This window comes from Marmota monax, unplaced genomic scaffold, assembly GCF_021218885.2.
Source record: "Marmota monax isolate L192 unplaced genomic scaffold, Marmota_monax_Labrador192_F-V1.1 WCK01_AAM20220418_F8-fsc00200, whole genome shotgun sequence".
NCBI classification, from domain to species: Eukaryota; Metazoa; Chordata; class Mammalia; order Rodentia; family Sciuridae; genus Marmota; species Marmota monax.
Window position 1 is genome coordinate 1,475,945 of NW_026692549.1, and position 17,591 is coordinate 1,493,535.

Below are 17,591 nucleotides of genomic sequence, written 5' to 3' on the forward strand. Positions count from 1 at the left end.
TAACCAGGACTGAGCAGATTTGGGACATGAGAATCCCACGGGGATGGCCAGACTCACTGAGTGCAGATTCCCAGCTCCCCACTCCCAAAATTCCAGTTCAGTCGGTGGCTGGCGTGGAGTTAGTGTTTGAGGGACACCTTGGAGCTTGTGCTGAGGGTGCTGGAGCACACCCTTTGGGCACACCTCTTGGGTACACCCCTTGGGCACATGCTCTGAGCACACACAGCCCCTCCCACAGGGCACTCAGGAGCTCTGGGCCAATCAGCAGCCCCCCGGGGACTCTGGACCACCCTGAGGACCCTGGACCACACTGGGGGCTGCCCAGAGGGCCCAGACACTGCACTCACCTGGGCTGCAGAGGGCCTCTCGAGGAATCTGGATATAGCTCTGCCCATGGGCAGGGAAGCGGTAGTGAGGAGCACCCAGCATCCTGGGGAGGACTTTTGCCACGGAGAAGTCTGCAAGGGAGGGAAGAGGAGGCAAGAGCTGGGCACAGGCTCATGGCAGCAGGAAGGGCACTGGCCACCTGCCTTTTCCTTGGGAGTGTCACCGCCCTTAGAACGGATGGCCTAAAAAACACAGGGCCCGAGGTTGTTGCTGCCCAGACTGAGGCTCCAGCCCAAGCAGGAGGGATCTTGTCCTGGGGTGACCTCACCCCCTGCAGCCCTTCCTCTGGGGCCTCAGTGAACCAGCAAGATGCAAGCCCTGCTGCTAGGTGGCTGCCCTCTGCCAGCCCGGGGGTCCCACGGTTGAACCTGGCTGGACCTGGCTGGCACGGCACGTGCAGTGAGCCAGGGCATGTGCGCCCTGTGAGGGCCACCCCCACCTTGACTCTAACCTTGCACCTTCCTTCAAGACACAGCAAAGGTGGGTTCACTTCAGCTCCTGGTGGGTGTGAGATTGAGCAGCAGAGCCCAAGGGAGCACCAGCCCTGGCCCCCCACCTCCACCTGCACACCCACCTCGCCCCACTGGCCCCCGGTACCTGCCATGGAGGAAGAGCCCACGAGGGAGACCTGGGGCTCACTGGGGTGCAGGTTGGAAGACACATGGCCCATGACTGTGTCGATGGTGTCGATCAGGCCCAGTGCCAGGACGCTGTCCTGCAAATAACATAGACTGAGGAAGCCCGAGAACCCCCAGGCTGCACGGGATGGGCAGGTCAAGGGCAGACACGTCCAGCCTAGTCGGCCCAGAGACCACACCTGTCACCCCCAATAATGGAGGCCGAGGGTGGAGGACAGCACATTCCAGGCAGCCTCACCACCTCAGCAAGACCCCGTCTGAGAAACACCAACCACACTGCCTCACCTCAGCCGTGCAGAGGGAGAAGCCATGCGACTACCCCTGTCAGGCTGGACGGTGGCCATGGGCCCTCCCGTGCTCACAGAGAGGGACTCAGCATAGAGCTGATCCCGTGCTGAGCATAGGCTCCTGGGTGCTGGGAGGCTGAGTGGCTCAGACCCATGGTCCTGGCTCCACTCTGCACCCTCCAGGGGACACAGAAAATCCCAGTCCTGCCCCTTCCACTCCTTCCACTCTAGGGGCAGGGGCTGACGGCCCAAGTCCTCTCTGGCATGAGGGCACCAGCAGTTATGGCCCACTGTTCATGGAGGCAGGTGGTCAGCACCCCAAATCATGTCTGGCCCCCTGAACTTGCCCTCCAAGAGCCTCGGTGCCCACTGAGTCCACAGGGCAGGGGAAACTTGTGGCTACTATCCCCAGGGAAGCGAGGCCCTCCTGGTCACACGCTTCTGCTGTCAGCTCAGGCATGTGTCCTCTTGGTACGGCTGCCTATGCTCAGGCACAGGGCAAGGAGGGGGGTCTCATTGCTCTGCCCTGCCCTCCCCGCCCTACCCGGCAGCCCTCTGCCCTCCCCTCCTCTGGGCTTTCTGAGCAGCATCTGTCTGCGCTAAGCTCGGCTTCTCACAAACACACGCTCCAGGAGACCCTAATGAGCTGGAAATGGAAGGCTGAGGCCAATTTTAGACGTTTTCTCTCGGGCTCTTGGCCCGATTTCAATCAGCCGAGCACAGTTAGGCACGTGAGCATCCGTGTCCCTGGCTCACACTCTCACGGGGAGCGGCAGATTCCTGATTCCTTCGCTCTCTCTCCAGTGCACGTTACAGCCTGCCTGAATGCAGGACATTGCTGCCTATTCATAGGCTGCAGCAGATCCGCATATCTGGCAGTGTATTTTGCATTCCAAAAGAGTTAATTTAAATTGATACAGAAACTCCGTCTGTCTGAGCCCTCCAGCTCCTTTCTGGATTCCCAGGGTGTGGTCTTACACACAAAGTCCCCTTGAAATCGCCAACCCTGCAGGGCAGATTCTTTTAAAAAGAATCTGCATCTAGGTAGGATTGCTTCAGTCTTACATTCTTGACCTTTTCCCTCCCTTTGCCAATGTTAAACACAAGCTCCATCCATTGGAAATTGTTCAAATAAAAAGCCCATGAAATTCAAGTCCTGGTGCAATCTCATTAATAAGGAGAGAATGAGATGTCACTCTGCCCCTCTGGAAAACACTTCCAAACGTTTTTAATGACAAGGGTTCAGGAGAGGAGCACTTCACCCTGCTGGTGTGGCTGGGGCCTGGGCCTTCTGCCTTCTCCACCCACCGGCAGCCATGAAAGCCCTGTGTTTCACAGGCAGCAGCAGATGGGCAGAGGCAGGGTCCCAGAGCCACCCTGTACTCCATGTGCCCAAGGAGTAAATGTCAGCTGTGCTGAGCCTCTGAGAGGCAGGGCTGATTGTTACTGCAGCGTGGCTTATCCTGTCCTGACTAGCACTACACTGCAGAAGAAGGCTCAGTACCTTGGAACACGTTCTTGACAGGATTGAGGAAAAGCAGGCGAAACCAGATACACACACTGTTTGTAGACTCTGTGTGCACACGTGTGTGTAGAAACTCAGGCTGCTGGGGCATCTGCAGACCGACCACCATGTCCTCTGCAATCTCATCACCTGCATTTTCCAACTTCTCCACCACTATTTGTTGACTTATTCTTAAATAAGTGAAGTCCGTAGGTCTTTTGGAAGTAAAATAAAAATGACTCCCCTCCTTTGATGGGTGCAGAGAACGAGAGCTTTTCGTTTTGACACTTTTACCCTGAGGTGTGAGCTGTCTGTGTTGGCTGCTCCCCCCAGTCCAGAGGTCTTTAAGCGCCAAACACAATTCGTATTACTATTCCAGAAGGGTGCCATGGGAAAAAGCACACCAGGTAAGTGACCAGCAAGGGTCCACCCTCGTGGGGAAATCAGCCCCTTCCTTCCTCAGAATGGAGGGCCGTGCACACGGCAGCCCTGGTGCCTCTGAGACTTGGCTCTGCCTCAGCAAGGTGTCCAGGCAAGGTGAGCCCGAGTGGCCTAGATGTACATAGCTGCACTGTCCCCCTGATGGACGTGAACTGGCCGTACTAGGAAGATCAAATGTTCTTGGCTCTTACCTCCGACACGTCGGTCCAACTGGGTAGTAGGAGCAGCTCGCCCACGGTATTCAAGAAAGTCTACAGGGGAACAAGAGGAGCACAGCTCAGCATAGACCCGCAGCCCCAGGTCAAGACCTGGGCTCCCCCATGTCCCCAGGGCGTCTCCATCAACCACTGGCCGGGTTTGCACACAGCCAGAGCTCATGTCACTGGAGAAGCATCAGGCCCCCGGACCTGCTCAGGATCACGGCCCTGTAAAGTCAGCGGCCAGCATATGGATGTCAGATTGGACACTGCTCAGTGTGGCAAGAGCCCCTATGCCCTCGGCAGATGCCAATTAAATTAATGAATTGATTAAAAATCAGGACCTGGGTTACGCTTTTCTTAAGGTGGGAAGCACAGCAGATGTTAAGCCGCTTGTGTTGACTGGAAATGACCTCTTCATGAAGCAGGGAGTACCCGGGGCTCCCTGGACATACCGCCTTAAAGACACATTTGGTCTGGCTCACCAGCGTTCCTAATTGATGAAATTAGTTTCTAACGTTTCCAAATTGAGAGACTTAAGTGAAAATACACGGCTTTCCTGCCTCCTTTGAAAAATGCAGAAGTTTGGACCCCCTCAGCCAAGTCCCCTCTGAACCACAATCCACCAAAGCCGAGCAGAACGGCCACTTAGATGGGCATGTGCCCCCCCCCCAGGTCTCCCAGTCCCTGCCTCCCCCACCGTCTGGCACCTGTGTCACCTGCCTCCCAGGATTAAACTTGGAGTCTGATCTAAGTGTCCCTGCTTTCCTCCAAACTATCATCTCCAAAAGAGCCACACCCTCCTCCTACTTAGGGGACACAGCATCAAAACCTCCAGTCTTTTGTCCTCTCTATCAGATAAATATTCATTAAGACCCTGAGGTGCAAGCCTCCAGGGCTAGTGAGACAGGTGTGGCCTGTCCTCAAAGGCTGGGCCGGGCTCAGGCAGCCTGTCTCGGGGTCCGTGTAGGAAAGAGCTCAGGTTTCACAGGCCTCACAGCTCTGCTGGCCTTGGAGTGCAGGGACAGTGGTATAAGTGTGTGCCAATAAAACTTTACTCAGATGTGGCCTGGGGAGAGCAGTGGGCTGACCCCTGACTAGAGCCGCTCCCTCTAATAGAAATACATGAACCACATTTGTCTTTTTAAAGTTTCTAGCAGCCACATTTTTAAAAGAAGAGCACGGGAATTCCCAGTTTGCCTTACGTAGCTCCGACTACACACAACACCATTGTCTCCACACTCAGTGCCCCTAGGACTGCTCACCACATGCTGCCCGTGCTCTGTGGGAGGCCTGAGGTTGCTGCGTGGCCTGCAGTTGCTGCGCCCCTGGGCTTACAGGAACCACGGCTCAAATGCTCAACAGCACATGGCCCCGCTCCACACAGCACAGGAAGTGACCCCTTGCCATCCTGCATAATTGACAGGCAAGAAGCCAGGACCCTGCAAGACAGTGTGGTCACCAAGCACTTTTACCTGTCACCCAATCAGAGACTAGTGGCATTTGGGGTAAATCTGTGTGCTCTGTCTCCAGGGCATTGGAGTTGGACACCTTGGCCCTGGTCCACATAGAGGTCTCCACCAGGCCCCCGGGCTGCACCCAGCTCTGAGATGGGTTTATTGGGTCTGCACATAATTTTTTTTTAATGTTTCAGTTAGCTGCACACTTGTTTAAATTGTGAGATTTCTCATTTTAAAATTCCAGGCAGGGGCTTGCTTCCCTTGCAAAACCTGAAGAGGGTTAGTGTCACGCTACAGGTTGAAATCAGGTGGCTGCAGATGAGCTGGGTGAGACCAGCCGCCCGCCCACTTCAATCGTCTGGTCCTTGAAGCCACTTGAGCTTCTCTGGCTTGTGAGGTTTAGCGGGGGCGAGGAAAGAAGCAGGCAGACAGGAAGTCTCCAAGCTTGAAATGGAAGTGCTTCTTAAGAGGACCTGCGCTGAATTCCCTACTCTAAACGCACACCTGTTAAAGGCCATGGAGCCACATGTCCATCGACGTCCTGCAGCCCCACACTGGGCTCAGCACAGAGTGCTCACCTGCCTGGCCTGGCCCTCGTCCATCGTCACTTCTGCCAGCCACCCAGCAGCTCCCCCCACCACTCTGAAGCCCTGCAGCAGCTCCCTGGCCCATGCGGCTCATAGAAGTAACAGCTTGCACCTGCCACAGTCACCCATTTGCCTGCTGCCACCGCAGTGCCTTGCAATTATCCACCAGCAGGTAGCAGGGCCAGGCCAGAAGGTTCGGGTTGGGGGGGACCCTCAAACCAGCATCCCACAGACAGTTCTTGGGACTGGCCGCATCCCGGGCTGCAAGCCCCATGGAGGCAGGGCAAAGCCAGGATCAGCCCTCAAGAATCCCAGGCCGGGCAGATGGAGCTGTCCACAGGTGCTTGCTAACTGGCCAGCCTGCTCGAGGGTAGGCAGTGGTGGCTCATTCAGAGTCCATTTCATGATTAGTGAACTCAACCAGCACAGCAGGCATTTAGCACATAAATGTCTAAGTGATGAATCCATCGCTGAGTTCCCCCTGCCCTAGACATCCCGAAACAAGCAGACCCCAGCTAAGTGCCTGCTGCACACCTCTGAGGACCCTTCATGGGAAACACTGCCACATGAGGGCAGGGCAGGCTCATCAAGATATTCATTAGGCACCAGCTGCATACAAGGCACCAGCTGTCAGAGTGACCTCTTGTAGCCCAGCTCAATCCATACAGGAGAAAGATTAGTACTTATGCAGTGCTTACTGTATACCAAGGTACAAAGAGTAAGGATCTTGGTTTTCATGCTGTAAATGTTGCATTCACTGAGACTTTGTGTAACTTTGGGAATTCCCAATGTGCAGACTGTGGCCTGTGATCTATGGCCCCCGGCTGAATCCCCAAAGACCCAGCTCCAACTTTCACCTGTTGCCAAGGAGGTGGCAGAGTTTAGACCAGGCGTTCAGACCCAAATGTCTCCGAAGGCCAGGCGGGCTCAGGACGGAGCAGGACGACCCACTGGGGAATGAAACACAGGCCCCTGGAACTGTGTACGGGCAGCCAGAGCGGCACCCCATCTGCTCGCACACGGGAAGCCGGAAGTCCAGGCCTCATGTGAAAGCTCCTGGCCTCACTTTGCAGGCTGTGGTGTGGCTGCGCTCCAGCCCTGGGCCGCCCACATGAGCATCAGAGCACTCACCTCCGTGAGGTTCAGTGCTGTGTCCTCCGAGAGGGACTTGCTGGGCAAGCTGCGGGACACGTTGTGCAGGTAACTCAGCACGACTCCAGGTCTTTGGAAGTGTTTCCTCTCCTCTGTCAGGTTGGTTATGATGGGATGGTAGGCATCAGTGGGCGTCTGAAAGAAATTGGCAACATGAGCTCCTGCCGAGAATGGAGGCCTCGCTGTTCGGGGCAAGCCCAGGGTTCCTGGTCCCACATGGCACCTCCCACATGCCAGGCCCTTTCGTGAACTGTGGCACGTGTGGGCATGTCCCCCTCACAGCTTCCTCCTGAATCAGGAGCCACTCGACAGACAGAGCTAAGCCCCGAGAGGCGAAGCTCCCGAGACCTGAACCCCAGGTGGGTGCTCAGAGTCGGCATGCTGTCAGGAACATGGAAGCTCAGGGAGTCGGTTAGTGACAGGTGGTGGCTCTAGAGGGACCATCATTACTGGCTGAGCTTCCCTCAGACAGCAAAGAAAAGTCATAGAGGGAAGCTGAGCTCCACAGGGGGGGTGGCTTCCACTGCCCAGTAGGGGACCTCGGGGCCATTTGCTCTGAGAGATACTAATTGAGAATCTCATTTAGTCACTCCTTTTAGGCACCTGCAGTGACTGGCAGCAGAAACCAGGGGTTGTCTTCCCCTCTGTCACCATGAGCACCAAGAAAGAGCCCCAAAGTTGGCTTCCCTGTGTCAATGATCTCTTCCCAGACACTACACTGCCACCAAGGAAGAGCCCACGTCATCTGATGGAACTCATCCCTCCTGGCACCCGGCCCACACAGAAACACCCCCCAAGGAGCAAAGAAAGTGCACCTACTCACCATGGTGCCTGCTGTGGGTGTCATGGAGAAGCCTGGGGCCAAGGTTGACAAGACATGCTTTCCTAGAAAAAGTAAGTGACGCTTAATAAGGACAAAGACTGCGCCCCTTTTCCCACCCCAGGGAAGGTCTGTCTATATCCCCGAGTTTAGCAGCTTGAGATGCATCTGAGAGAGGCTGGGGGTGTTTCCAGTGGGAATGTGGCTGGGAAGGCAAAGGGCCAATGAGCTGCTGATCAGGTGGGGATCTGGGTCTCCCAGCCCACGCTGCCTCTGTTGGATTCTAAGTTGCTTTTGATCACCCTTCATGCCCGTCATCACAGGAAGAGATGATCTTAGGCAAGGCGTCACTGACTTCAAAGAAATAAAGAATGAAAAATAGGCTTCAACTGCGCCAGACGAGTTAGCGATAGACATGACTGAGTCTCAGGGCTGGGACAGAGTGCTTCATCCAAGGGACAAGTGAGCCAGGACCTCTGGAGGGGAAGACGGCTCCCAGGCCCTGTGCTCAAGGCCTTGCCATATGGAGGACCTTCCAGACTTGAGGGGCCAGGCTTTGTGGTCCTCCACCCCCAGCGCCTCCTGCTGGGGACAGAGCACTACACATTCAACTTCACTGCTGGAGCAGACCTCAAGGTGGCTTCGGTGACCTGAGTAAGCGGAGTCGTCACCCTTGCTGGCTGGCACGACCCCTTGTATTTGGGTGGTAAACGCAGGTGTGATGCCCGTGGGAGACCCGGGCCCCAGAACCATACTGTTCTCCAAAGTGACGCTCATTGCTCAACTGCCAGGGAGCCACAGAGTGACCATGTCAAAGTCCCATGGATGGATGGAAAGTCTGGCGTGAGGAAGTAACTGCTCAAGCTAAAGCCGACTCATCAAGTGCCACTTTAAAGGGCAATTCAAATCAGTCTGGCAGAGCTGGGTGCAGAGGGAGGCAACACCTGCCACCCCGACTGCTCAGGTTCCAGGCAGGAGGATGGCCAGGGACACTGAGCTGCGCCCAGCCTAGCCCCAGCCCCATCCCCAGTCCTGAAAAGGGAAAACGAGAGTCTGCAGACCTGCCCACACCCACAAGAGGTAAGCACCCGAGGCAGAGGGGAAAGGGGCTCAGCCATGTCCTCAGCCCAGCTCAGCCCCAGTGACCCGCATCCGCGAGCACCTGGCGCGCCCTGGGATCCCACTGGAGGTAGACAGGAGCCTTCAGCTCACACGGCTCTGAACACAGCCTTCCGCTTCCTCTGCCCATCTCTAGAGGAGCTGTCACCCACTCTGGTGGCCGGGGTGGGGACCTTCCAGGGTGACAACACTTTGCCTTTGTACGAATGAGAAAAGATCACCCCATCTGGACCAGTCAGTCAGAAAACAGCACCTGCCCCAGCTAATGGGCTTGGAAGAAGCCATCTCATTTGGACAGGCACTTGAAGAAAGGTCCTCTCCAGGCACTTGGAGAAAGGTCCTCTCCAGGACCTGTGGCCTGGCAGAGCCGCGGGAACACCCAGATTCTCATGCACAGAGTGCTGTCCCCAGCTCCTGTGGCCTCAGTGCCCTCGGGCCGGGTTTCAGCTCAGCCCCAGTCTGGACTCATCTCCCCTGACCAAACTGAACTGGATGGCAACGGCATGTCAGTCCCCACAGAGGGCCTCCAGGGGCAGCCGGTGTCCTTCTTCCCACTCACACTCTACAGGACCAGATGGCCAGGTGGAACGGTACCCAGGGGGCTCTGGCCTGGCTCAGGTGGGCACAGGGTCTGTGTTCTAGGAGGCCAGCTAACCCAGCAACTCTTCTGCACCCGCCGAGGATGGGACATCCTCTATTCCAAGTGCAGAGGACCAGAGGGGCCCAGCCCAGACACGACCTGTACCTAGGGCTGCTGCCACAGCTAGGGGAACCAGGGACAGAAGAGGCTCTTCTTGAGGCCACCAACCAGCAAACGGTCAGGAAGGCAAATGGCTTGAGGTCTTCCATGACACAGTGTTCTCACAGTGACAGCTGTCTGCATCCTGGGCAATGGGCAGAGACCAGTGATGTTTTCCTCTGCTGGACACTCCACTGGGCCTCTGTATGCAAGTGAGCGAATGCCCCTTTCCTCTGAGGACACTCGAAGGCAGGACTGGGAGGCTGCCCTGGACACCCATCGGTGCTGCATGGCGTCCAATCCCTCTTGCGACCAGCACCCTGACTGTCCCTTGGGGGTCCCTTTTCCACGTGTGTTTTGGACAAGGCTGGCCGTGCTGCCATATCAAGAGTGGACAGTGTCCCAGTCAGCATTTCCTGCAGCCCCACCACAGTCCTGCTGACAGAAGGCATACACATCAACTCAGCCACTGAGAGTCAGGCCAGCCTGGCTGCAGGAGGGACAGGAGCAGACACCCCCTCTTCTGATGAGGTTGCTGGAGGGAGACGTGCCCATGTGGTGACCGCTGCCTCTTGGCAGGTCATTCTGAGTGGAAATAAGCAGCATGTTGCTTGTAGGCACCACGAGGTGAAATCGTGACCAACAGGGAGAGACAATTCTAGCACGAGCTGAGTGCTAACATCAAGGCCCTGCCACATGGGCGTCCAGCTAGTGGCTTTGCACACCCTGCCCTGCTACATCATGTGGCACTGGGGGAGTGGCATTCTCCTCCCCCACTGTGCAGGTAGGAAGCTGTGACCTGCATGATTAAGACTGTTGGCTGAGGCTGGCAGCGGGCAGGGGAGACTCTGCTAAGGGCCAGGAGCTCCCTTTAGGGGGGACACAGATGTCTGGACACTCCACAGCCATGGTGGCTGCACACATCACACTCTTACCAAAGGCCACTAAATTGTCCACATTTACATGGTTAGCTGACACTATGTAAATGTCACCTCAATTTTTAAAAAGCGACTTTCCAATGTCCCATGGCTCACCAAGGCAGAGGGGAGAGTTGAGCCCAGGTATACAGGCCACTGTGCTGAATGACCACTGTGTGCCAAGCAGGAAGAGGGCATTTGGGGGGCTCCAGGGCCCATCAGGGAATGTGGCACGTGGGAGGTGGTTCTTGGGCAAATACACTGATGGGCCTGGAATATTTGCTCTCCAAAGCCTCTCACAGCCATCCTCTCACGCACCCTGTGACCCAGGAGAACACAGCCTCAGTGTGCCTCTGGTAAATTGTTAACCTCTTTATCTTAGGGAACAGGTGCTTTAGAAAGCACTGGGTTGGAACAGTTCACTGGGACGCACCTCACACCTGCGGAGGAGATTGGGAGGGAGGAGGGCTGGGGAGGGGAGGAGGGCTGAGGAGGGAGGAGGGCTGGGGAGGGGAGGAGGGCTAGGGAGGGGAGGATGGCTGGGGAGGGAGGAGATGAGGAGGGGAGGAGGGCTGGGGAGGGAGGAGATGAGGAGGGGAGGATGGCTGGGGAGGGAGGAGATGAGGAGGGGAAGAGGGCTGGGGAGGGAGGAGATGAGGAGGGGAGGATGGCTGGGGAGGGAGGAGATGAGGAGGGGAAGAGGGCTGGGGAGGGAGGAGATGAGGAGGGGAGGATGGCTGGGGAGGGAGGAGATGAGGAGGGGAGGAGGGCTGGGGAGGGAGGAGATGAGGAGGGGAGGAGGGCTGGGGAGGGCTGGGGAGGGAGGAGATGAGGAGGGGAGGAGGGCTGGAGAGGGGAGGAGGGCTGGGGAGGGAGGACAGCTGAGGAGGGGAGGAGGGCTGGGGAGGGAGGACAGCTGAGGAAGAAGGAAGGCTGGGGAGGGAGGAGGGCCAGGGATGCCTGGAGCACGCACCAGGCCTGCCCACACCATCGCGCTCACTGACCTATGGCAGCTGTGAAGTACATTGCCACCTCATCTGGGGTCAGGGCGCGTTCCCAGATGATGAACTCGTCGAAGGCCCCATTCTCGTAGCGCTTGGTCTGGTCCTGCTCAGACCCAATCACCAGGTTGGCGCTGGGCTCTCCATAGGCGTGAGACACCTTCCCACTTGGGTCAGAGGTGTTCAGTGTCCCGTTGATGTAGACCTTGAGGCCCTCCTTGGATTTCCACGTGAAGAGGACGTGAGTCCAGTAGGGACCTGGAGAAGAGCCAAGACAGCATCCTGAGCACCGTCGGCATGAGCGCCCCACGCACGCGTCTTCTCCGTTGCCACACACACCCTCTTCCTGATGACTGTCACTGCTGGTCCTGGCCAGTCCTAAAAAGGCCACCTCACGGACCCAACTTCCATCAGCCCTCTGGAGCACAGGGAAGAAATTGCCCTTCTGCCTCCCTCCCCAAATCCCCAAAGCAGGTCCAGAGATTCACCGTTTTAACACAGGAGTCACTGACCTAAGTGACCACAAGCAAAAGGGAAAAAATAGTTTTAAAATGCAGAACACGAGCACCTGTCAATCAGACCTGGAACCCAGATGAAAACACAGCCTGTCAGGAGCAAGGGTGGGAGGTTGTCCTGCTCACAGGGCCTCCAGCACCCTGGGTGGCACTGACAATGTCACAGACAAGAGAGAAAAGATACGCGCTTGCATGTTGAGAAGGGTGACAAAATCATCTTTGCAGATGGCGTGGCTGTCTACAAAGAAAAACCCTGAAGAATAAGAACAAATACAAAACGAACCTCCTGAAAATGGTTCCTGATTACAGCAAGATCACAGAGCACAGGTGAACAAGCGGATCAGCCACCTTTCTGTCCGCAAGAAAAGGACAAGTGGAATTTAAAAAAAAAAAAAAAGTATCATTAACATTGGCCCTGAAAAAAAGGAAGAGAAGAAGAAATACTTTGGTATAAGTCTGACAAGCAATGCCTAAGATCCGAGGAAAACTACAAAAGACCAATGAAAGAGACTAAACAAGAACTAAACTAATAGAAAGACCTCCCATGTCCGTGGACAGGTGGGCTCAATACTGGCAAGAGGTCAGTTCTCCCCGCCGGGTTGCTCTGTAGATTCCAGGAAAACCCCAGCAAATAATTTCTTGGATAGCAACAAATTGGTCCGAGAGTCCATAAAGAGGAAATGCCAAGAAGAGCCCCACAGAGTCAGGAGAAAAAAAGGCTGGGGGACTGACCCCCCAGCCTTGAAGACTCCCTAAACAGCCGCAGTACTCAGGCAGGGAGGTGCGGCGTGGGCAGGGAAGGCAAGCAGGGGACAGGTTGGACAGCCCTGGGCAGGACCAGCAGTGGCCATCCACTGACACTCAGCAAAAGGGCAAAGGTAATACCCTCGAGCAAAGCTGGCCTTTCCACCCAGTAACACCAGACCGCTGGGCACTCAGTGCAAAGGTAAAAATGAATAAACCCAGACCCTCTCACCATGGCAAAGATTAATCCAAGACATATGGCAGGCCTGAAAGCAAAATGCAAAACCGTGATGCTCCTGGAAATGACAGGAGAAACAGGGGATGAGCCTGGGTCTGGTGACGGCTGTTTGCTGTGGAACCATGGACAAAATCCACGGCAGCTGGACGTCACCAAGACTTTAAAGACCTCCGCTCTGCAAGACAGCGTCATGAGGAGGGCTTGCAAAAGACACGACAGACACTGTTACCCACAATGCACGGCTGTGACTCAGCCATGAGAAGACACACAGCCCACCCAGGACAGGCTCAAGGTCTGGACAGATGCCTCACCAGCCCCAAGGGTGTCCAACACCAGGAGTGGACCCCCAGGTGGACCGCAGGCTGGGGCTACCATGACATGGCACCGTGGACTCATGGTCACAGTGAGGCCCCTCTGCAGAGCAGGTGACAGTGGGGTGCCTGGGGACAGGAGGTACGTGGCTCTCGCCACACCTGGCTGTGCTGGGGTCTGAAAGGGTGGGAAACACAGGAGTCCACTAAAAACAGCACAGCAGAGTTGCAGAGAGGCTGGGAGAAGGTCAGGGGGACCCTGCTTTCCCTGAGGACTCGGTTCTGGGCCGGCCGCAGGGCACAGAAGGGCGAAGGGTGACTTCTGCAGCTAGGAGGCAGCCCCCACATACCTCACCTGCCATCAGCACAAAAAGCCCCCCATGGCCCCTCTTTATTCCCAAGAGAGGTTGGGAAGTCTTAGTTCTAAAATTAAATCACAACTCATGGTCAGACCCGGAACTGTTCAGAACATTTTCTAGAGACATGGCCTAAGCAGCCCAGCATGGGACCACAGAAGCATTGAAGTCCCCGTTCAGCCCCCACCCTGGGCAGCCCCCTCATCTCTGACTCAGCGTGTGTGACAGCAGCCAATGTGGCCGTGACGTAGCCGTGATGTGGCAGGAAGACCAGCCTCCTGGCTACCTGGGCAGCTCCACAGTAAGCCTTCAGGCGCCCTTTACCCTGGCATGCGGACCGTGCTCAGCCATAGGAAGCTGCGTCCAACATGGATGGTCATCCAACATGTCATGAGCCTCTGGTTGGCTGTCCTCTGGACACACGTCCTCCTGCCGTACATCACCCAGCCGTACATCAGGGCCTCTCGCTCAGGACTGTGCAACCTTCTGATAATCTTGAGCCTCTGGACACTTGGATCCCAAACAGGCCCAAGGTTTCATTGCCCTTGGGTTCCACAGTGAGAAGGACAAATCCCAGCGATGACCCAGTGAAGAGCACGCTGCCCTGCAGGGACGTTTACAGTCCTGTTTCCCCGTGGGAACAGCTGAGTTCATCTTAATACACGTTCAAGTTCAAAGAACCTGCTACGTGTCTGGTTCTGTCTGTCCCGCCAGACCAAGGGCACAGAGATGAGGTGCTGAGATTTGAAGCCCAGACAGCGGCAGTGGGAGCTCTCGACAAGGTTTGGGCGGTGCTGTGTGGAGCGGGGCTGGCAATCTCCTGCCCAGGGGGTCTGGGAGCTAATCCAGAGCGTATGCTCCCCACGTTCCCAAGCACAGGCGGACACGTCCAGACCCCGCGCCCCTTGGCTCTGGGCCTGTGGGCCTATGGACTCCCTGGAGGCTCTGTCTCCCTGGGCTCAGGCTCCCTGTGAAGCAATCCTGTCACTCACATTGCAATGAGGAAACTGAGGGAGCAGGTGGGGTAGGAAGGTGTCTAGGTTCACGTGGCTACAAGCACAGGGCCCAGACCTGGCCCAGGCTGCCTGGCTCCAGAGTCTGGTGGGCCACGTGCCCTCCCTCCATTAAGCCAGACAGGGTTCCCCTTGAGTGCTGCAAACCTGTCACTTCCTGGGCAGAGCACCAGCCTAGGCCTTTCTGGGTCACCATCCCAACCTCTGCCCTGCCCTCTGGGGCCTTCACATGGGCCCTCCCTGAACACTACCCTGAAGTCCTCCAGAAGCCCAGGTCACCTCTCCCCTTCTCCAGTGTCCACTGCAGGCCTTCCCCAGCCTCCCCACACTACCCCCGCCCATACCTGTGACTTCACCCTGCAGGTGAACTCCGTAACAGAGAAACTGAGAACCCCCCCAGCAGAAACTCTGCGGCTTCTCCCCCAGCCATGAGCTCAGCCCCTCTGCTGACTTGCACCCTCCCTCCTTCACCAACACCACTCGCCACCCAGTGCCCCACATCCGCCCCCCACCCCTGCTCTCTGAATCTGCAGCCTCCACACCCCAAACACTCTCTCACCACCTGGTAAACCTGGAAGTGGAGGCAGGAGGGGGATTGACCCCCGCCCTCAGCTCACCACTTTCCATCCGGACCCCTGCCACAGCTGAGCATCTGCAGGGTCACCCAGTCCCCTGATACTGACATGGAAACCCAGGCTCCCGCAGCCACCTGCATGAGGCAGGAGCTCCTGCTCAGGGCTGCAGGCCCAGGTCTGACCCAGCAAGAATCTGCTTGCCAAAGGCACAGCCCGCCTTCCTGGTCACCTGCCCAGGGAGCCTCTTGAAGAAGGAGCCCCTGACTGCAAATTGGTGCAACCACTCTGGAAAGCAGTGTGGAGATTCCTCTGAAAACTTGGAATGGAAGCACTATTCGACCCAGCTATCCCACTCCTTGATCTATACCCAAAGGACTTAAGATCAGCTTACTATAGTAAGGCAGCCACATCAATGTTCATTGCAGCTCAATTCACAATAGCTAAACTGTGGAAGCAACCTAGATGCCCTTCAACAGATGAATGGATAAAGAAAATGTGGTGTAGATACACAGTGGAAATTACTCAGCATTAAAAGAGAATAAAATCATGGCATCTGCAGGTAAATGGATGGAATTGGAGAATATCATGCTAAGCAAAGTAAGCCAATCCCCAAAAACCAAAGGCTGAATGCTCTCTCTGATAAGTGGATGCTGATCCACAATGAGGTGAGGCATGGGGAAAATGGAGGAACTGTGATTGGGCCAAGAGGAGGGAGGGGCATGGGGGCAGGAAAGATGGTAGAACGAGATGGACATCATTACCTAGATATGTGTATGACTGCACATGTGGTGTGACACTACACCATGTACAAACAGAGAAATGGAAAGCTGTGCTGCAATTGTGAACAATGAATCAAAATGCATTCTGCTGTCATATATGCCTAATGAAGATAAATAAATTCATTAATAAAAAAATAACAAAAAGTTTTAAGGCTAGATGGTGGTGACAGTCACACAGCATTGTGAATGTATTTCATGCATTTAATGTCATTGAATTGTATGCTTACAACAGATGAAAATGAAAATGTTATGTTTTATATATTCATTTTTTAAAAATTTTTTAGTTGTAGATGGACACAATATCTTTATTTTTATTTATTTATTATTATTATTATTTTTATGTGGTGCTGAGGATTGAACCCAGGGCCTCACGCATGGGAGGCAAGCGCTCTACCACTGAGCTACAACCCCGCCCTATATATTCATTTAACATTAATTAATAAATTAATTGGAAGCCCCCCCCAAAAAAAAGCAAGTGTGGTGGAGATGCACAATGGGTCTTCTTCAGCCGTGAAGAATGAAATCATGCTATTTGCAAGAAAATGGGTAGAACCCAGAGCATTATGTCAAGCAAAATAAACAAGGCTCAGGAGGTCACGGGTCGCATGTTTTCCCCCATATGAGGAAGCTGGAGAGGAAACAGGAGGGGAAAAGTGGGGAGGGGTCTCACAGAACTCAAGGGAGGCCAGTAGAGTACAGCGGACAGAGACAGAGGGGGAGGGAGGGAGGTGCTGGGGAGCCGAGCTGCCACATTGCACTGCTGTATCTGCGTGTGCAAACATGCAGCAGCAACCATCACCATGCATCACACCGGGGACCCAGGGCAGGAGTGTGGGGAACAGTGCCATTCGGGTGGTCCTGCATGGCTGTCACTGGGACTGTGCCAACACTCACCCGGTGGGCTGAAGGTGGCCTCCCAGGTCATGGAATTCTCACGCGTGTACAGTTCCACAGAGCCTTTGCCGCCTGTGGAGCAGACCTTGAACCCGTTGGAGATGACCTGTCCCCCATATGCAGAAGGGATGGGTCTGGACTGTTCTTCCTGCGTCTTCCAGAAGAAGGAGAATGTGACCCCTGAGGAGAGAGAAGGATGGGTCAGTGGAAGGATGAGGGAAGAGCTGCTCAGAGCCCAGAAAGCACCTGGTGCTCTCAGCCGCCATCTGTTAGGGCTCACAGGATGCCAGGCACTTTTCTAAAAGTTTCATATAAATTACCTCCTTTTCTGTTTTTTGATGGAACCCAAGGGTGCTCAAACACTGGGCTACACCCCAGCCCTTTTAATTTCTTTATTTTCAGGTAGAATCTCACTAAGTTATTGAGGATGGCCTCAAACTCACAATTCTCCTGCCTCAGCCTCCCAAATCACTGAAATCACAGATGTGCATCTGAATTAACGCAGCTGAATTGCCTCTTTTTAGAGTGCAGCAACCCTGCTGCCACCCCCATGACATAGCGGAGGCCATTGAGGCCAGTTTGCCCAAGGTCACCAACCCAGTGGCCAATAGAGATCAAAAGCTGCCTAACCTGTGGCACAGACAGAAATACACACCAGCCTGGGCTCCTCCCCTTCACCAGACCCATGGCACGGAGTTCCCCGAAAATCTCCACCAGAAACATTATTTGCAGAGAAAGGATCCGTTCCATGCACACACTCATAAACCTTGTTCTTGGAGGAGCTGACCACCTGTGAGCGTCCTCCCGTCCGTAAACACTCTTCCACCCGTCATTTTTATGTCTGAGCTGTGCCACATCCTAACCAGGACTCACAGCTTTTTTAAACAGCCGCATGTTGAGTCTTAGGGTTTTCTTCA

General features: G+C 55.3%; 1 protein-coding gene across 2 annotated transcripts in view; it reads right to left on the reverse strand.

The window, feature by feature from the left end:
- The window catches only part of Adgrd1 (adhesion G protein-coupled receptor D1), a 97,631-nt gene that overhangs the window by 59,188 nt on the left and 20,852 nt on the right, over nucleotides 1–17,591 (reverse strand). For both annotated transcript variants that reach the window (XM_046445980.2, XM_046445979.2), the window contains 7 exons: nucleotides 16,675–16,854; nucleotides 11,253–11,507; nucleotides 7,477–7,538; nucleotides 6,633–6,788; nucleotides 3,449–3,508; nucleotides 985–1,102; nucleotides 348–458 (listed from right to left, as the gene is read on the reverse strand). In XM_046445980.2, coding sequence (XP_046301936.1) covers nucleotides 348–458; nucleotides 985–1,102; nucleotides 3,449–3,508; nucleotides 6,633–6,788; nucleotides 7,477–7,538; nucleotides 11,253–11,507; nucleotides 16,675–16,854 — 942 coding nt within the window. The remainder of the gene's footprint in view (nucleotides 1–347; nucleotides 459–984; nucleotides 1,103–3,448; nucleotides 3,509–6,632; nucleotides 6,789–7,476; nucleotides 7,539–11,252; nucleotides 11,508–16,674; nucleotides 16,855–17,591) is intronic.